Consider the following 21,381-nt stretch of genomic DNA (forward strand, 5'->3'; position numbering starts at 1 on the left):
CTCAGCTCTCTCCTCCACAGTGTAATAAAGTGGATTTTCTCCAGAGTGCTTTCTGGAAGCAGATGTTCTGAAGGTCTGTGAAACCTGACTCTGCATCTGTCCTGGCAGGTCACATAATGTCTAGCGAGATTATAGCTGCTGCCCCTTGAACCGGCGAGTTAAAAAGTTCTGTGAAGAGCACTCTTTTATTTCAGAGAACTGTTTTTACGACCATTAGAGAGCTGTGTTGTTAGAGATCATCTGCAAAGGAGAAATGCCAGAGGCCCCGGGGCCCTGCAGCGCTGGCAGAGCGTGGCTATTAAGGAACCTCACCTGAAAAGAGGAATGTCGCGCGTTAATCTAAACTGGGACAGCCATACTCGCAGCACTGCCTTGGGCTCAGCTGAACTGCTGGGAGCAAGCTCTTCAGCAGGCGCTGCTTTAGGAAGGAGAGCGCAGCATCCGAAACGCCGGTATGTCCTTGGAGTCGTTTTCGGCCTTCCTGTGTTACATGTTCCTCATCTTTCCTCGCAGACTGGCCCATGTCCAGCTTATTACCAAGCCTTTCAGACCCAGCGCTGCGGTCTGTGTGTGTGTGGTGGTTCTCGGAAGAAGCCCTCATCACCTCGGCTAGCAGCCAGCGCATCCTCCTGTCTAATCTCCCTTTCCGTGAAAGCCGCCTTTCCTACGTGTGCCCTGCGTGTAGCAGTCAGTATTGGCGGCCTCAGTGTCTGCATCGATCCTTTTCTTCAGGAACGTGTTGACTTACCTCCTATTGTACGAAATCTATTCTGTGTCTCACAGAGCACAAATTAAGTCAGCAGTCATTGTTACGACTATCATATGAATTTGTACCCGCCTGAGTTTTGATGGGCTGGCCCACAGCCAGAAGTCTAATTAAAGAGAAGAAAAGATGAAAGTTTATTTTTTAGTAACAACTCTGAACAATGGCATAAAGGGACCCTCTACAATAGCTCTCTATAATTTAATACTTGCTTTGATTATGAGCCTATTTTAAATGTGTACGTGAACACAACTAAACCAAACTTCTCTGGAGTAAATTGATATCCTAAAAAACAAGGGTAATGAATTATGCATTTTATATATCACTAGGGACTGGTATCTCTTAATTTAATAACCTTTAAATTTATTTGAAGATAAATTAAGATCTCTACATGATTCAGTGACAGAAAGTCATTAGTGGTATAGCCTTGATGATCCCTTTTCCCTAATGAGAAATTGATAAATTAGTATTCTTGTTTACACAATAATCTCTATGAGTTTGTTTAATGTGATCAGTTCCTCAGAGTCCCATTAATACTGAAAGAGCAGATAGGATCAGATTTTCATAGCACAAAGTAAGAAACCTTTGAGAAAGAGCTGTTAAGAATAAAACAGTCTTCTATTCTCTTACTAAATGTTGGCTGTAAACAAAATAAAGTGCTTCTATTTATTATTTCCTACTTGTTCTAGACATTTAATTTATCAATATATAGTATCTTTTTAATTCTCAGTATCTTCTAATACAATTATTATTTTATCCATAAAGAATCTTTGAGTGGCTAGTGTGGGAGTTATATCAAAAAAAATTATAGAGCTTTTATTTGTTCCTTCAGTTCAAAGATCTAGAAGAAAGTCATTCTCGAGGCAGCGCTTGTTCCAGTGGCTCAGAGATGCCACCAGAACTGTCCTCATCCCTTCACTCTTCCTGCTCTCCGTGGCGACAGCTTCATCCCAGGGGTGCCAGTCTCTGCGGAGCACATGCTGCCCTGCATACTTCCACTCGCAGAGAAGCTCCTTTCCTGGCACTTGTCTTAAAAAGTTTCTTTCATTCACCCTTTAGAAGTTATCTCCGGTATCTCAGTGGCCTGAATTAAACACTGTACCTGCCTCTGAGTCTGGCTTCCCTGGTGGCTCAGATGGTAAAGAGTCTGCCTGCAGTGTGGGAGACCTGGGTTCGATCCCTGGGTTGAGAAGATCCTCTGAAGAAGGGCATGGCAACCCACTCTGGTATTCTTGCCTGGAGAATCCCATGGACAGAGGAGCCTGGCCGCCTACAGTCCTTGAGGTCCCAGAGTCGGACAGGACTGAGCGACCGAGAGCACATCCCTGAATCAGTCACTTGAGAATGGGACTCCACTGATAATTGGGTTAAGCAAGTCTAGGATTGCCTTTAGTGCTGAGACGGGATAAATACTCTCCAAAATGGGAGAAAGGCAGTGAGGTGAGTGAGGAAAAACTAATGCTGTGTGACAGCGAGTCCTTTGCACAACTGTTTCTGGTTTTATATGCAAAATAACTTCAACCAAAATAGGAAGTTACACCAGTGTTTATTGTGTGTACCATGTGCTAGGTAGGCATTTGCTTTGTGGTTTAGATACATTTCGGTCTTCAAAACCACCTTGAGAAACAAAAGGCATTAATCCTTACGTTGTAAGGAAGGTTAGAGGGATTGTACCCCAGGTTACACAGCTAATCAGACCTCGATTGGTGAGGCCTAACTATCCACGCTCTTTTCACCATGTGATGCAGTATCATTAGTAAACTAGAAGTTGTTTATAAAAGCATTCTAAGAATTGTCTTAGAGATTCATCACTGAAGAAATCTAGAAAATCATCCGTCCTGTCTTGGCTTAGTATGCAGTATGTCCATATAGAAGTAAGCCTTGGTAAGACAGAGTTAGAGAAGAGGAGTTCCTGCCTCATTCTACACATTTGTGAGCACCACCATCTTCCTGCAGTGGTCAGGCGGGGTACTCTAGGCTACATGCATGCATCCACATGCAAGCATGTGTGCACATGTGCTGCATATGTGATTAGTAGGTGGCTCATGTTCAGAGAGGTTCTTTACAGTGGCACAGTGAAATGATGAAAGATTCTCCAGACAAGAACACTGGAGGGGCTGCCATGCTCCCCCTCTAGGAACCTTGCCAACCTGGGGATCGAGCCTGCATCTCTTATGCTCTTGCGCTGGCAGGCAGGTTCTTTACCACTGGCACCACCTGGGAAGCCTCTGTCGGTCTACAGTCTTATCTGTTAAGAATTGCTCCTTTGCAAATAATTTTTTTTAAATGATGCAGTTTGTAAGGCAGTCGTGTTAATAAGCATCTTATCAAGGTGAGCTCAGAGTTTTAAATGTACCAAGTTTTATTTTGGAATCTAAAGAATTTTATGGCCTCCGTCAGGTGCCATTGATTCAGTGTTATCCTTTTCTAAACATTAATTTTGAGCAAGTACTTGAAAAGCATAGCTCCAACCATTGGAGAGGAGCTAAGGAAGAAATGACTAAAATTAATTTAAAAATTCATATGTAGATTATCTTCATGGGTAGCTTATAAGCTATCTGGAAGTGATTGTTTTTTACATTATTTACTCCTTCATCCAAGAGTGCTTATTAAAGTATTATGCCATGCTAGACATCCTGTGATGTTTGCTGAAATTAGCCTACTGACAAGAGGTGCAGTTCTCTTCACTGGGTTTACAGGTTGGGCTGGGGGTTAGGGAGGATTAGGTGAAAGTCCAAATTTAAAAAGAGCAGGAAGCAGAAGGAAAAGTGCTAAATGTGAGCTAATTTTGGAAAGAAGAAATGTTAGGTTTCCACAGAGCACTGAGGCCATGTCATATGCTGCTTTAAGCAAATTCTAGAAGGGTTTCTTTCATTTGAAAGTTATTCCAAATGAGTAAATGAAATGCTGTGTGGTTTCAAAATTAGAAGGGTGCACTTCTTCTAAACTAGGCCAGGGTATCGATAAATGTATGTAACAGTATATGAGAATATTGGCCCAGGAAGTAACTTGAACTAAATATTGATTTTCAAGTCCATTTTAATAGACATTTTTTGCCTATTAAAGTTGAAAAATTAGTGGCTAATTTTGCTGTTTACTGTTGCATTTAGGTTTTTTTTTTTTTAAGAAAATTAGGTCAAGCTTGATAGAAGCTATTTCAGTAATGTTCTTAGTAATAAGTTTGATATTCTCTTTGGAAGAACAGAAAAAAGTAAATAATCTGACACCATTAAGATTACTTTTGAAGCATATAGCTTACTGATTTTGTAAGTAGTCCACCTATATTTGTGTAATGCTTGATTTATGAATGGGGAAAGAGATTAGAAAAAGAACTTTCTAAGGAGAGTTAGGCTGGTGTTTGTTTTCTTGAGACTCTCATTAAAGAAAAAGCCGTTTAATCTTCACCTCTAGGGTTGTTCTATTTAAGGAGGCTAGATCCCTGGTAAAGAGCATCAAAAGTATCAGGAAATGACCATTAAAATGCTAATCCCTCTTGCAAAACTGGCTTAATGTCTGAGGCTCTAAGAGACAGAAAAAGTAGGAATGGCTGTTTTTAGAGAACGTTCATTCAATATATCTTGACTAGGTTTTGTTTTATTTTGTTTACTAATGCAGTACATTATAGTGTGCATTAGCAAGGAAAAGTAACCAAGCTTTAACCTTTAATGCCAGGCTGGTAGTGACTGTGGTCTAAGGCTGTCCTGTTTAGTCTGGTAGTCACTGGCCATATGCAGTACCTGAGCTCTTGAGTTTTGACATGTGTGCTTCTAAAAGATGAAGTGTGAGTTTCACTCAATCTTACATGACTTAAATTTAAAAATTTCATTTCCAGGACTATGATTCAGTTATTAGAAAAATTTATAAGTATAGTATTTTTTGAACAACCTAGGTATGTGAATCTATGTTTTTTAATCATGAATTTGATGAAATCTAAATACAGATCAAATATTTCTGATGGAAATTTGCATCTAAATTGAGACGTTCCATAAATGTAAAATACACAACATGTTTTAAAGAGTTAAGATGATAAAATGTAAAATATTTTCACCATAATTTTATAATAGTGCATGTTGATTTAATAATATTTTATACATAATGGAACTAAAGAAAAATGTATTACTTCAGTCACTTTCACCTTTTCATTATTGTTACTTTTAAAAATGTGGCTACCAGTATATTTGAAATTTCTAAAGTGGTTTGCATTATACTTCTTTTGGAACATGCTGGTTTGAGGAGTTTCTCTCAGATATCACTGGAGTCCATTTGATGCATGAAAATGCAATCTGGCTCAGCAGCTAAATCTTATCAAACTCATAGCCTTTTTTTTCTGTCTTACTCTTTCATGGTGTTAGTAATCTCAGTTTTTTTTAGCAATCACTGAATCTGGTAACTAATTCAATATCATTTACTTTTCTTTTTAACTCATGATAATTATAATCTTTTATCTCCTATTAGAGACTAAAGGATTTCTTAGAAAATTTTAGCCAGGCAGATTGGTGAGAAATTATGGCCGAGGAAAAAAGTATGACTGAATATTATTATGTGTTGAGTGATATACAGTGTGAAGCCCTTGATACTTAAACTGCATCTAAGAGAATTCATAGTGTCTGCTTTCTAATAAGATGTGTTCTTTTCATATTTTCTTTTATCCTCTTCTTAAATGAGCAGAAAGTATGGTTAAATGTGTAATGCTTTTTGGTCTGGAAGGTGTATCTAATAGGTGATAAATGTGACTTTCATCGTGATCTTCTCTTGTTGTTGATTCTTCTAGGAGGTGATTTCCTCACGTTTCTGAGAAAGAGGAAGGATGATATAAAACTCAAACAATTAGTGAAATTTTCATTAGATGTTGCTTCTGGTATGTCCTATCTCGAGAGTAAAAACTGTATACACAGGTAAGGAGAATATTTTAAAAACATTTTCCAGTTCTGTTAATAGGATATTAGAAAACTGATGTACTTGCTATCATAAAGCAATGAATTTTCTTTCACAACATGTATTTCTTGTTGGTTTTCATATTTTGTGTGAAAGTATTCTTTGACATTTTATAGAAACACTTGTTTTCTGTCTTCCTGAGGTAACTCCTTATTAGACAATTATTTACTAATTAAAAAATCATAACCATGAATAGCATAGTGATAAGATGTGCCTCCAGCTAATCATATAAGCAGCTATAATCTTATAACTGAATAATATTGTTTCATGTGTTCTTCACCCTTTTCAAAGAAATTACTTATAAACTTATGGAAAATCTTAATAGTAAAATAATTCATGACTGTGTATGTGGCCAAGGGTAAAAAGATTTTAGCACACTAATTATTTCAAAGGAGATTTTAGCAAACTTGCTTTAATTATATTAAGACCAGCAACTTGGTTTTAATGCCTTATAGATTGTGGTTTTAGTTGCTTATAGCTGAAAGTATTTTTTTTTTTTTTTTGGCTAAATGTGAATAAAAATTAAGATCTCTTGCAGGATTCATGTCAGAGCCTAAATATGGCTGTGTATATACATGAAATAAGATTTAGAATTTGATGCAGTTTTTATCTGCTGGAAGCAGCACATGATACTGTTTAAAGTGGGGAGGGTTCATTGTCAGATGAAGCCATTATGTACTTTAAGCTGGTTGGTTATTGAGATGTATTCTTCCCTCCTGTGTTTCACCATGTAGCCTTTGACCTAATATTCTGGTGAGGTTGTACAACGTAGAATTGCAGCAGAACAAAGTTATATTCACCTGAAATATACATTTATTTGATCTCAATGAATATTTTTTACTTAATGCCTCCCCCCAGTTTTGCTTAGTATTCAGTTTTATTCTGAAACTAAAATTATAGCTTATGTTTCAAATATGATTCAACAATCACATGTGTTTTAAAATACATTTCAATAGGGATATTCAGTTCAGTTCAGTCACTCAGTCATGTCTGACTCTTTGCGACCCCATGGACTGCAGCACGCCAGGCCTCCTTGTCCATCACCAACTCCCAGAGTTTACTCCCTCATGTCTAGTAAGTCAGTGATGCCATCCAACTATCTCATAGGGATACTATATTTCTGGAAATTAAGACAATGAAAATTAAGTCACTATCATGTTCCTGTTTTACTTTCTATCAATAGTGACTGTATTTACTTTCAATAAATGTAGATCGAATCACAATGTAATAGATATTTGAAAAGACTCTAAAAAATTGGTTTTGGACAGGAATTGTGTAATGACTTTGTTACTTTATGTTAAAAGTAACAGGAAAGGATTGCCCTTTAGAGAAAACCTGTAATTTTGACCGTTCAGGTGTTAAAGTTACTTTGGGTATCAAATGCTCTACTGTAGTTTTTTTATTCTGTCTCAGATTTTTTTTAAATTGCTAGACTATCAGTGACTTTAAACCATAATAAATACCCATTCTTGAAACTGTTGTATTGTCAGTTACCAGTAACACTCTTTAATTGCTGCTGTGTTGTGGTTGAGGGAACTGCTGATTCAATTTCTTGCTGCTTTTCAGTGACGGCTTTTCTTGCAGATGGATGACTGTATTTTTTTCAAGTGCTTCTATCATCAGAATTTAAACCATTCCAAATTGCTGATGGCAGTTAACTTTTAAAAATTTATCCCACTTACAAAATCACAACATTATCTGCTATAATTTTTATTTTCTCCTTTTGCTTAAAAATGTTCATGCATTTACAAATTTTTGAAAGTCAGCCCACGCTTGAACACCTGGCTTAGAAGACTGTACCTAGTCCTGTGCTGCTTGCCTGTGGGGAAGGCTCCTGACTGCACGTCTTGAGCGACCGTGCCGAGAGCAGGTTCGACAGACAGGCCTCGGCGACTGGTCGCGGCTGTCTGCGTGGCGCATCAAGAAGGATCCCAGGGCCGGTGATGGAGCCCGTGATTGATGGGTCACATCTGTCAGGGTGCTCACCAGCATTCACACAGAACCCCCAGATTGGCCACCTGTCACATAGGATGTCTTTGTCTTTAGTTCATAAATACATTTTGGATATGGTATTTTACTAGCTGTATTATAGCCACATGTAATATTTTTCTGTGCTCAGTCTCACTGGTAACCCTCTAAACTATCTACTGTTCTGTTCTTATTAATCATGATCACTGGATGGATTTTCTGATATCTCTAGCCAGTGGTCTTTTGTTCCTCTTCACACTTACGTAAATGATCTTCTGGATGAATTCAGTATTTTTTTTTTTTCATTTTAGTATCTCACCAATACATGGCGCTATATTGAGAAAGTAAATCATTCTTTCTGCTGAATTTTTCATGAAGTGACTTGTGCTATGAAACTGTGTTCCTCTATGTCTAATTCTTTGGGAGCAGTAGTGATTGCAGTGCAGTTTTAATTGATTTGCATTTAATAGATATACTCAAGACATGCATTTTTTTCTAAGAAATAAAAATATATATATTTATGTAGTATAAATGTAGCATAAATATATAAATATAACATATATAGTATATACTACAGTGAAGAGTATTTTTCCTCATTGGAGAAATTTTAGTGAGGTATTTCAAAATTCAATTAAAATTTCTAAAGTGTAATTGAAAGTTTCCTTTCAGTTTTTCAAGAAATGAAGAAAGACACCAGGCTCCATTCTTGACATCCCCAAATATATATAATACACGTCCATGAATTCTAAAGTGTTTGTCCTACAAATCAAACCAAAATATTAAATATGCTTTAAATTTTATATGAAGTTATAAATTTATAACTGTTCACTGATTAGAAGTCACTGGAATTCAGAACCTGAAAATATTTTTAATTGTGTTTCCCCAAAATAGTATCTTCACTTTGGTGGGGGATGCATTTCTTTACTTTAGCTTCATTTTTTTTTTTTTTATTACCATGAGAAAAGCAGAGCAGTGTTTCATTATAGATGAAAAAGTGTGACCCATAAAATGGAAACAAGCAATTGCATAAAGAAATGGCCCGCTTTCGGAAAATGTTCTTGTAATTTCCATTTCACTTGCAGAAGTGCTCTCTTGATACACTGAGTTTCTGATTGAAACCATTTCTGTTTAGAGTGTTGGATACTCTGTGTTTCAGTTTAGGTGAGATCAGCTCCATTTACTTTATGATTATTCAGTAAGCCAATGTGAATTTTTTTCTCTCCCTTTTACTTCATGCAAATGTTTGAAGTACACTGACAAACTTTGAGAGGGGATGTTACTTACAGTGGCATTAGATTGCTAGGTGTCACTCTATATAAAAAGTATTAAGCCTAATTATTCTGAATGTCAAGTGGGTTGAGAGTTGACCTTATACTAGATTTAAATGGTAATGGTATTTATGGGTTTACTGCTGATGAGTTCTACTGCAAGGTTTATTTTTATTTGGGTTTATTTTTAAGAACTGGTTTTGGGCTGTGTTCTTTGTCAATGAAAAGTAAAGGAGGATAAACTCTTGAATGCCATGTATTTGAGTAAAAGACCATACTCTGTTGAGAGTGTTGGAAGCATTTCTTAATTTCATGATATTGTATGTCATTGTCAACACCAGAAAAGGTGTTTTGGGGAACTACTATAGAATGTGATTTCTTTTTCTATTTTAAATCTTACACTGATTCCTCTTCATTTTCTATTACTCTACCACAATGATGCTTTTTTGTTATGAAGTAAGGTTAACAACTCTACAAATTAAAGTATATAAGACTACAAATATTTTACTGTTTAGTAAAGGTTTTGCTTGTCCATTGAGAACAGTGATGTTTCCAGTACTTCATAAACATGGATGGTAGCCTGTTCTGTACCAGGGTGATGACAACATGAGAATCATGGTCCCTGCCTTCAGGTGGACATGACAGAAAATAATGCAAAGAATACTCAGTTTAGTGATAACATGTATAAAATACCACAGGAGCAATATCAAGAGGGTTAATGTGATGTGTCATTGCGGGAGCTATGGTGGGGAGTAACGGGAAAGTTTTGTGGAGGTTATTGTTGAGTGATACTTGATGGATGGGTTTATCACTGAATACAAGGGGAAAGAATATTCTTGCTGAAGGAAAGTTGAAAACAAAGTTTTGTATTTCATGAGAAGGCATGATTTAATCCTGAAGTACAGAGAGTTTGATATTATCAAAATGGGATGTCCAGGGAGCATTGGGCTGGGTCAGATAAACAGGGCCCTTCTTACCCAGGGCCGAGTGATGCCATTTAATTTAGCTAAACCTGGGAATGTCTAGCCTTATGTTCAGATAATTTTAAGATGGTTTAAAGTCTATGGTTTTTAACTGAAACAGGAAAGTAATTTCAAAAGAATTTACAAAACCTTGAAAAACATATAATCTTGTGGGTATGAAAAGGTGTGGGTATGAGACCAATTTTAAGTTTCAATGGAAAAACAAAATAAGAAAAGCTAAGATTGCCAGAAAGGAACATATTACATTTCTCTTGTATGTTCTGGAAGAAGATTATTTCATCTAATGATTTCTGATAGTAGCCGTGTATACTTTTTAAGATAAATGTAAGATGTCACTTCTTATTTTTGGTTTTTGTGATTTCATGTTTTATGAAGATTTGGTATGATAGTGAGCATTTATGTTTTTCCCTTTCTTGAGAGTTTTTCTTTATTTTTTAAAAATGTGACTGAGTACCCAAAATCTGAGTTTTTTCTAAGGTTTTAATGTACTGGAAAAGCATTCTTGTGTATAACGCATCTTCATATTTTCTTTAATCTCTTCTATGTCTCATGATCTGCCATATATTTAATAGGAACAATCTTAAGATCACTTTACAGATTAAGTAATTGAGGCTCAGAAAGATTAAGCAAATGTGTGACTGCGTCCTGACACATTGCTATTCCAGTGTTCTGTTTCAGTCAGCTATTCACGACCCTAACAGCTGACATTTACTGATGACTGAATACTAGGTATCATGCTAATCAGGTGCTTTAGATGCAATATGTAGAACATAAGCTTCAGGAGGGCAGTAATTTTCAGTTATGTTGTTTGCTCTTGGATTCCGAGAGGCTAGAACAGTGCTTGGCACTTAAAGGAGAATGAGTGAGTCCTCAAGACACCAGTAGGTACTATGTTGGGCCCATTGTAACACGAGGAGAACTGCGGTTAGGAAGGCTGAGTATCTTGCCTAAGATCATATGAGATGAACATGGTGGATCCAGGATGTGGACGCTGGGAATCGGGTTTGAGAGCCCCAACTCTGAATCTACCCTGGACTCACCTACTCTGCACAAGACATGAGTCTTCTGACCAATCAGGAAATTCAGGCCAGAAGGTAGTGTTTGGTGTGATGGCTCAGCTTATGATCAACATCTGGTTTCTTTATGATCACGAGTAAAAACAGAAGAGGATGCTGAAGCCTGTGAAACATAATTTTAGAAAGACATAACAAGATTTTTCTGTTGTTTTTTTAATGAACAGTTGCTGAAATGCAGCAGTATTTTGTTATTGCTTCTCCATTTAATTAGAGCTTGAAATTTTTTTTTTGTTTTTATACACTATTGTTTAGATACCCCCTTCTGCTTTATCTGTTAATTAAAAACACAAGATTAGCATAGAAATGTGATAATCTCAGTTGACTAAGCATTTATGACTGATTTTTTTGTTCTAACATCTGATTACAATTTCAAATATATTAAGCTGTACTTTTATTTTTAGCTTCTAAAACCATTTTGCTACAGTACAAAAAGGAATGCTCAGTAATTTTAAATGTCTCAAAAATATATAGTCCTCTCTACTTTAACCTTTTTTTTTTTAATCTAGTGTGGCTTGGTATTCACAAGAACACCTTTCTCAAAATTACTTACCCTGCCACTGTATTCAGTGTCAGAATTTCCTATTGCTAGTTTCATTCATTTTCATTAAGGGATTTTTTTTTACCTTAAGTCACATGTATGTTTCCAGGAATGAAGAAGACCTTCTCTTATACTGGAATCAATTAACAAATTGGCTTGAGTTAATATACCAGAGTATCCATCTGCCTTCTGGAAAAACAGAAATGGGGGATTCGGGATAGCAGGTCACAGTAAAAATGAGTTTTGACTTATGGTTACTAGTAGAAAAGATGTACCATATGTAGGGTACTATTCAGGAACTCTGCTCAATCCAGTAAACAGAATAAAAGTCCTCGAGAGGAAGCAGAGAAGTACGTGAGTGGTTTCCTGGTTTAGTGAGGGCTACCCTTGTTTTGTGTTACATAGAAATGGTAGAAGGAAATTGGCCTATACCTCATTCTCTGTTATTTCTGATTTTTATTCACCTAATTGCATTAAGTAATTCCTGGTTCAGAATGTCTAAAGTGATCTTTTACTTTCAGTTCAGTTGAGTCGGTCAGTCATGTCCGACTCTTTGTGACCCCATGGATGCAGCACGCCAGGCCTCCCTGTCCATCACCAACTCCTGGAGTTTACTCAAACTCATGTCCATTGAGTCGGTGATGCCATCCGACCATCTCATCCTCTGTCGTCCCCTTCTCCTCCTGCCTTCATCTTTCCCAGCATCAGGGTCCTTTACTTTAAACAAATGCAAATAGGTGGGTCACCATTTTCTCTTGTGGCCTTTCTGATTATGAAGAACAGAAACTGCTGAAGCTAGTTTAAGCAATAGGAAGTGTATTAGAAGAAGACAGAGTTATCTCATGAAGCGGAAACGACAGGAGGTTCAGCCAGCTCTGGGCGTCACTGCAGTTAGCACCTGGGAAGCAGGCAGGAACCAGAGCTTATTCTCTCTCTGCTCAGTCTCTCTGTTCACTCGGTCTTGCATTGTTTCTTCTTGCCGTGTTGCTGCTTCATTTCCCTCTTGCTCTGAAGACTACGTTCCTCTGTCCTGTCTTCCGAGGCCGTTCCGGTGACATCCAGATTACCACCTTCCAGGCCCCACACCTGCGGATAATGAACTAGTCTTTGAGGTCTGGTTTCAGGTTCTTGGCAGCAGGAGTTGACTGACCCAGCTTATCTTAAGTGTTTGTGCTGTGCTTAGTCACTCAGCCGTGTCCGACTCTTCCCGACCCCGTGGACTGTAGCCCACCAGGCTCCTCTGTCCATGGGGATTCTCCAGGCAGGAACACTGGAGTGAGCTGCCATGCCCTCCTCCAGGGGATCTCCCCCACCCAGGGATCGAACCCAGGTCTCTGACACTGCAGGTGGATTCGTCACCATCTGAGCCACCAGGGAAGCCTGTATTTAGCGTTTATCCCATTTTTAATCACTAACATGGCTAGACAGAGAAAAGTAGGCAGGAGGGGGTTTACATAGATTTGCAGGAGCCAGTTACTGTGTTGTTCTCTGTCCATGGAATTTTCCAGGCAAGAATTCTGGAGCGGGTAGCTGTTTCCTTCTCCTGGGGATCTTCCCAGCCCAGGAAGTGAACCTGGTTCTCCCACATTACAGGTGGATTCTTTACCGTCTGAGCCATTTAGAATGGTATAATACTCAGAGGATAGAGCCTGGGCTAAGCAGGCTTCCAAAGAGAATGGCTGCCATGTGTTCATTGAGTGCTCCCTATTTGGCAAGTACCTTCATTATCTTACTTAGTCCTCATACTTCTGTGGCCATTTATCTGTACTTGAGAGTAGGAAAAATTGAGGCATCGAAGTATAGTAAGTATGTTGTCCAGTGTCATACAGCTGGTGAGTGGGAGATCGGCCTGGATCAAGTGGATGACAAAGCCGGGACACTAAGCAGAGCGCTTCAGCCGTGTGCTCGCTGCCGTTTCCTGTTCCCTCCTTTCGTGAATATGATCAGCTGTGTGGGCGCCTCTCACAAGGAAACCATTTAACACACGGGAGTTAGAGAAAGCCTCGCTGTGGGGGTGAGAGACTCCTTTATAAGTCTTCGCTCCGCCTTTTCCCGGGAGGGTTCATCCCCACACAGTTCCATGGTGCAGGTGGGTTCACTCCTTCCTGCAGAAGGTCCATGCAGTCTCCTTGAACCCTCGCTCACAACACATCCATACCACAGACAGGAGATTAAGCCCAGAACTGTGCAGCTGGGTTCGTGACTACCCCAGGAATTCGGGTAACCATCGGTCGAATTAATGTTCCAAACCGAAACCTTGTTTACACTAGAGTAGCTAGCTTTTCTTAATTATTCTGGTCAAGTAGAAATTCTGGCCTTTGAGGAATCCATTAGAACACAGATGACATAGAAACAAGCTTAACCTTCTTGCTTGCTTTTTTGTTCTTGTTGTTTTCAGGGGGTTTTTTTCCTTTTCTTTTTTTTTTTTGGTTTGTTACCTGTTCTCTGGCCTCCAAGGGAGGATCAGAGGAATCAACATATGGAACTGGAGAACTCAAGCCTGAGCCATTCACTGGGCATGACTCACCTCACTAATACTGAGAATTACTAGAGGCTTTGTCCAATAGACTTCTCTGGTGGCTTAGACGGTAAAGCGTCTGCCTACAATGCGGGAGACCTAGGTTCAATCCCTGGGTCGGGAAGATCTCCTGGAGGAGGAAATGGCATCCCACTCCAGTATTCTTGCCTGGAAAATCCCATGGATGGAGGAGCCTAGTGGGCTATAGTACAAAGGGTGGCAAAGAGTCGGACACAACTGAGCAACTTCACTTTCACTTTGTCCAATTATTATCCTTAATTTTTTTAATTTGATAAAATACAGAAGCCTTTTCAAGTGTCGCTGTGCCAGTCTGATTGTCTCCTGTTGAATTGCCAACTGGTCTGCAAGCTTTCAGAGCCATTTAACAGCTTCAGCACAGTGGTTAAGACCACAGGTTTGGCGCTGGAATGCTCAGAGTCTGAATCCTGGCTCTACAGCACATCAGCTGTGCGACTTTGGACCCCTACCCCGCCCCACCCTTGCATTCCCTGTAACCTTTACCTTGCTGTATTTTTCATCAGTCCTTACGTGACCAGACACTCACCTGTGTCTGCACACGCACCTACATGTGTGTAAGTGCATGAGTGAGTATCACAGTGGTGCTGTAGGTGTCTGTGTCTGTGACCTTTACCCTGCTGTATTTTTCATCAGTCCTTGTATGACCTGACACTCATCTGTCTCTGCACACACACCTACATGTGTGTAAGTGCATGAGTGAGCATCACAGTGGACCTGTAGGTGTCTGTGTCTGTGACCTTTACCCTGCTGTATTTTTCATCAGTCCTTACGTGACCTGACACTCACCTGTCTCTGCACACGCACCTACATGTGTGTAAGTGCATGAGTGAGTATCACAGTGGACCTGTAGGTGTCTGTGTCTGTGACCTTTACCCTGCTGTATTTTTCATCAGTCCTTGTATGACCTGACACTCATCTGTCTCTGCACACGCACCTACATGTGAGTAAGTGCATGAGTGAGCATCACAGTGGACCTGTAGGTGTCTGTGTCTGTGCTCAGTCTCTCAGTCATGTCCAACTCTTTGTGACCCCATGTAGCCTGCCAGGCTCCCCTGTCCACGCGACTTCCCAGGCAGGAACACTGGAGTGGGTGGCCATTTCCTCCTCCAGGGGATCTTCACGACCCAGGGATCCAACCCATGTCTCCTGAGTCTCCTGCATTGGCAAGTGGATTCTTTACCACTGAGCCACAGGGAAGGCCACATAGACATAGATAAATCAAGTGAATACTGGTTTACTTTTTATTTTCTACGTCAGCTAGAGTGTAAGCGCCATGAGGATAGAGGCTGTTGCCTTGTTCGGTCCTTGATGCAGAGAATGGTTACCAGCATCTAGTTTTGGTGTTCAGTAAAAGTTTGTTGAATGGATGATGGTTAAATTTACTGTACTTCTGTCTCTTCTGATATAAAATGAAGACAGTAATGACATACTGATTAGTGTTAGGGCAAGGCTACTTGAGTAGGAAAGGGGTCTCTCTAGGACCTCCAATAAGAAACATCCCCCCAGACTTTCCAGAGGTCACAACTTAGCAGAAAGAGACCACCACATCTGTACCATTGGATGGATATACTGATTAGACTCGGTTGTCTATTTAGCCAAGGGTACAGGAACTTTGGAAAAGGGTGGCCATGTAAAGCAAAGCAAATGCAGAATGTCTCAGTTCACCTCACCATGGCTTCCAGAGTTTCTAATGATGGCACAGCCTGCACAGGACAGGGCCTTACTGACTCTGAGCAGCTCATTTTCTTGCTGATGCCATGATGTGGAGCTTACGGCACCGTTCACGGAGTCCTTATCCATCTGTGTGATTTTGCTTAGTGTGACGCTTTAAACATTGGGCTCCATTGATTCTTGCTGTTGTCAACAGGCTACCTCCTCCTCACCCTGAGGAAAAAACGAAATGAAAGCCTAGGTATCTCCAGTCAGGTACCTCTGCCTCCAGCCCTTTTCTCCACAGTTTGCTGCCTTGCTCTCATTACCCTTTTAGCTGTGTGTTTCCAGCCTGGATGTGTTTGTGCCAGACGCTCGTCTAGATACTGTGGCTAGTGCAGTACAGGGGAGGGTGATACTTTTCCCTCTCCCCTCCCAGGTTCTTGACTGAGACCTCCCGTAATGGAAGACACAGTAACAGGAGAATAGCTGAAGTGGAATAACAAGCCCACCTCCTGTATGTGTGGGATAACTGAGCACCTCCCCCAGATAGCCCAGGCCACCACCTTAAATACCATCTCCAGCTAAAGACAAAAGGGAGATGCTGGGATGAAGGGAGACCCGTTACGTGAAGTTACCAGGAAGAGCAGTCAGCAAGGGCACGGCAGGTATGCAGGCTCTTTAAGACCTGTCTGCTCCGCCGGCAAGAGTTTCCAGAGGCTTACTTGCTCCTTTCTTCCTGGTACAGATGGAGACGCGGAGTGACGCGGACATTCCTGGGTCGTGCCCGACTCTTTGCGACCCCGTGAGCTATACAGTCCGTGGAATTCTCCAGGCCAGAATACTCGAGTGGGTAGCTGTTCCCTTCTGCAGGGGATCTTCCCAACCCAGGGATCGAACCCAGGTCTCCCACATTGCAGGCGGATTCTTTATCAGCTGAGCCACCAGGGAAGCCGAGAGGAACGCTTACAAATGGAAATTTCCCTTCTAAATGTAAACACCTCTTACAAAATGGTAACTACTTAGTTTTCAGAGCTTCTTCTGTGTCTGCTCAAATAATCAGCACAAAATTATCTCAAAGTGTAAAAGGCATATTTTGGGGTGGCAAATTTTGCTCCCTTCAGTGGTGAATAAACAAAACCCTCCCTTTATGGAGCTCACAAAAGTGAGGGGAAGCAGAAAATAAACACATTTGAAAAAGAATAAGCGAGTGAATATACACTATTCCACATGCTGATAAATGTTATAGGGAGTCATAAAATAGGACAAAAGGGAATGGGAAGGTGGGGCAGGCACTGTTTCATAGTCTGTAAGAGATGACCCAGAAGAGAGAGAGGGGTGAGCCCTGTGAATATCAGTGAGAAGAACTTCCATAGCTGTGGGTGTAGCAGGTACAAACGGCCCTGAGACAGGCGCGCGCCAGGTGTGTCCAAAGAAGTCCAACGAGGGAGACAGGAAGTGAGGTTAGAGGGTACTGCAGCCAGATCAGGCAGCTCTTGTAAATCACTGAAACGCTTTGCTTTTAGTCTGCGTGAGATGGGGGCCGTTGAGGACTGACTTGGTCTGTCCCAGGTTTTGAAAGGATTAGTTAGAATTCTGTTTCAGAAATAAACTCTCAGGGGACAAGTGCAGAAACGAGAAGACAAATGAGAGAGCTGTTGCAGTAATGGAAACTAGAGACACTGGGGAAGGTAGTGGTAGAGGGCAAGAGGCGTGGCCCGTTCTGGGGGAATGGCGAAGGCAGAGCCGGCAGGATTTGCTGCTTGTTATGTTAGACATCGGTTTCCCTGGTAGCTCAGCTGGGAAAGAATTGGTCTTCAATGCAGGAGACCCAGTTCAGCTCCTGGGTTGGGAAGATCCCCTGAATAGGGGATAGGCTACCCGCTGCAGTTTACTTGGCCTTTCCTGTTGGTTCAGATGGTAAAGAATCCACCTGCAATGCGGGAGACCTGGGTTTGATCCCTGGGTGGGGGAGATCCCCTGGAGGAGGGCGTGGCAACCCACTCCAGTATTCTTGCCAGGAAAATGCCATGGACAGAGGAGCCTGGCGGGCTGTAGTCCGTGGGATCGCAAAGAGTCAGACGTGACTAAGCACACAGCACATATTAGACATTACATGTAAATGAAATAAATACAAAGTGAAAGATGACTTCGTGTCTTTACAGACATCAAACGACGATCCACCTGTATTACCTTCCTCATAAATTCAGGTGCCTGTAAGACACTCTCCAGTGCTTTATTCCCTGTAATTCCAGAAATTCAAATATGAATCTTTCAAACTATAATGAGCCAAATAAACACACAGCTCGTAGTTTTTTTCTACCGGGAGCTTCCTAAATACTGCGAACTGTGCCAGTGACAGAGCCAAGAGGATGCAGAGTGCCACTCCTGGCATCCTCACTTTCCCACACTGACTTTATATTTCTTCTGATGAAAGAAAATAAAGGAATGTAACCTCAAGAGCTCATCTGCAGTTTTCCCATTTAATTGGACGTGTGTTTTCCAAATAAGATGCAGATCTTTAAGAAGGGTATCCTATGTCAGATAGTATCCTACATCACAGACCCACTGATTTAAAGAGATAATTAAAATTAAATGTATGCAAACTTTATAGAGGGTTACATTTTCACCAGGTTTCTGATTTTATGACTTATAAATCAAAATAATTGTTATTTACCAAACCCAATAACTCGGCAGTGTTGCTCATTAATGATGCCAGTGGTTCCTGTCTGATTCTTGGAGGTTTGATGTCGTCTGTTGAACTACAGTGACGCAAGGGCAAAGATGTCATTCATCTGCTATTTCTTTAGTAAACAGAGGGCATTTCCTTCTAACGCAAGGTTATGACTTCTATTGGAATTAATATTACATTTTTATGAAATAGAGATAGTAGTATCTGTTTGTGGCCTATGGACAGAAGCCTGGCTGGCTACAGTCCATAGGGTCACAAAGAGTCAGACACGACTGAAGTGACTTAACAGACACGCTTACACACTTACTTATACTTCATATGAATAGATATTCTTATTACTATAGAAAAGAAACACTTGCCTATTTTGTGTTCTCAAACTGACTCTTTAATGCTGGACATTTTTTATTGCGTAGTTTGATTTCCTTTTTTTGTAGGGAAGGAAATAGTGCAAATTTTCTGTGCACATTTTTCACAGGGTGCTTTTCAAGTGGTAGAAGTGTGATAAATATCTGCTGTGTGAATGAATGAATACGTGGATAAATTAATGAATAAATGAAATAGGCCTCTAATTGGCTGTACAAAGTACCGATCAAATGCCATTAGATGACTGAGGACTTTCTGGGAAAATAATCCTGAATTGTTCCACCCTTAAATGTTAATCTTCTATTTTTATCTTCCACTGATTGATTTTTTTAAATGGCATAAATGAAGAAGTAATTATTGTGATATGAACCAGTATGTGTCGTGCAAACAGACCAAAATTCCTTTTTGCTGTGAGTCAGAATGAAGGTTTTAGGATGCTGAGAGCGTCTTCTTGACTTGTGTGAATGTGAACATCTCAGAAATTCAGTGAGACAGTATCAGGGCTCTTCTCCGGATGCTGTCATCCTACAGGAGTCGCGGAAGGTGGCCACTGTCCTGTTTCAATCCACTTTCCTCTAACAGTAGTTGTTTGTTACCCTGACTCTGTCCTGTTGCAGACAATGATCAGACTTCAGAAAGCACCAGTAGTTCACAACATGCTGGAAAGTGTTAGCTTTAACAGTGTGCTTCAGAATAATTGGGCAGCAAACATCAGATGTGTTGTTTTGTGTTAGAGAGTCATTAGGCATGTATTTCTTTTACCTCTCTCCTTTAGGTGCCCTCTGCCCATTCACTGTGTAAATCTCTAGAGAATGTGAACGGTGCAGCTAGAATAGTGCTGAGGGAGGTGGTTCCTTGCCGTTTAAGACTGTTTATAATGAGTAACTTTAATTCTCAGGGAGCAATATTTCTCCCTTCATCCTTAAAATTCCCATTATCCTGCTTTAAAATTAGGAGTCTATTTACACATAAAGTAATGACGGAATAAAATTGAAATAATTATGTCTGCTATTTGAGATGTTTTAAAACCCAAGGCAGGACATAAACATATGGCATGATACACAAAGAATCTGTAAACCTCTTTGTAACCAAATGAAAGCATAATTGGTATGTAATTTAAAAATTTATTTTTTATCATATTGTGCCATACTATAAATATTTAAGACTGTTTTTTCAAATATATATTATCTAAAGGAAAGAAAATTATAATTTTCATATCCTATTTATACTTAAATGTGCATCCTAGTAGAAACAATTATTGGAGTTTCTATATTTTTGCTTTATGATATCATGTAAACATGCCTGGTGAAATTCCTCAATTTATTCATAATTTCCAAAGCCTCTCCATATCCACACACTAAATTAATCAGAAACCTTGTATTGAATACCTTCTTTGTATAAGTTTTCTGTCTAATCATGCTCCCTGCTCTGAAGGAAAATGAGAAAATTGAAGATATTTGATAATTTGATAAAGTGCATTGGGGAAAGGGTGTGGACGAGACACAATAATAGGATTTCCAAAGGCCTTTTATAGGAGGACTCAGAAAGTAGCATACGGTGGTCTGAACTGCAGGAGCCACCCCGTAAATATTGGGGTAAATTATTGAATTTCTTTTATGTGACCAGGTGGATTAAAAATAAGCTTGATTCCCAAGAGATTTGCAAACTGACTTTTGACTGTATTTAGCAGAACTTAGAAATGTTTTGGACTGTGGAGCCTGGTAGGCTGCTGTCTATGGGGTCGCACAGAGTCGGACACGACTGACGTGACTTAGCAGCAGCAGCAGCAGCAGCAGCAGCAGAAATGTTTTACTCCCCCCTACTCAAATTAATTGAAGAATACTTTATCCACTTACTTTGTAAGTATCTGGGTATTGAAAAGCAGGCACAGGGCAAGTGTTCCACAATGTTAGCTCAACCGAAGTCATCACATGTTTACTTAAGTACTTTCTATGTGTAAGCACATTGTTGGTGTTCAGAATGCGTAAGTTGAGCCAGTCAGGTAGGGCCTCTGTCCTCCAGGAGCTTCAGATCTAGTGCCTGGCTAGACTGCAGGTAGCAATGCAGACAGTCATGTAAGAGCTGCAGAGTGGGATGTGATGCTGTCCTGGGGCCACGGAAGGCACCTTGGAAGAAATGATGTTTTGCCCAAAAGGTAAACAACTAAAGGAAGGTGGGGGAGAAGAGAAGAAATAGGCAACTGGGGGCAGGTGGCTTGGTGGCTAGAAGCAGAATGGCCTTTCAGGGCAGTGAGAGGCAGCCAGACTGTGAGTAGGTGAAATGCCAGCTTGAGACGAGACTGGAGCAGTGGCAGGGGCAGGCCCTGTGAGGCGGGCCCTCACAGGGAGGTTTGTGCAGAGTCTGAGAGCAGGGGAAGCCACCGTGGGGTGTTCGGTAGGAGAGATCCCACGCGTGTTCCATGCAGGGTGCTCTGGCTGTGGTGTGGAGAGTCAGTGGAGGGAAGGGAGGCTTTCAAGGAAGCCAGCATCAGGGCGTCTTCCACGTTTCTTGCTTGTCTGGGTGGATGACAGGTCTCTCTTCTTGAAATCCTGGAAGATGAGCAGGGTGTTTCTGTTTGGATGGTTAGG

At 40.4% G+C, this 21,381-nt stretch overlaps 1 protein-coding gene across 1 annotated transcript in view; it reads left to right on the forward strand.

The window, feature by feature from the left end:
• The window catches only part of FER (FER tyrosine kinase), a 459,494-nt gene that overhangs the window by 355,383 nt on the left and 82,730 nt on the right, over positions 1-21,381 (forward strand). Inside the window, exon 17 of the mRNA XM_052643475.1 lies at positions 5,535-5,658. Coding sequence (XP_052499435.1) covers positions 5,535-5,658 — 124 coding nt within the window. The remainder of the gene's footprint in view (positions 1-5,534; positions 5,659-21,381) is intronic.

Source organism: Budorcas taxicolor, chromosome 7, assembly GCF_023091745.1.
Source record: "Budorcas taxicolor isolate Tak-1 chromosome 7, Takin1.1, whole genome shotgun sequence".
Taxonomy (NCBI): domain Eukaryota; kingdom Metazoa; phylum Chordata; class Mammalia; order Artiodactyla; family Bovidae; genus Budorcas; species Budorcas taxicolor.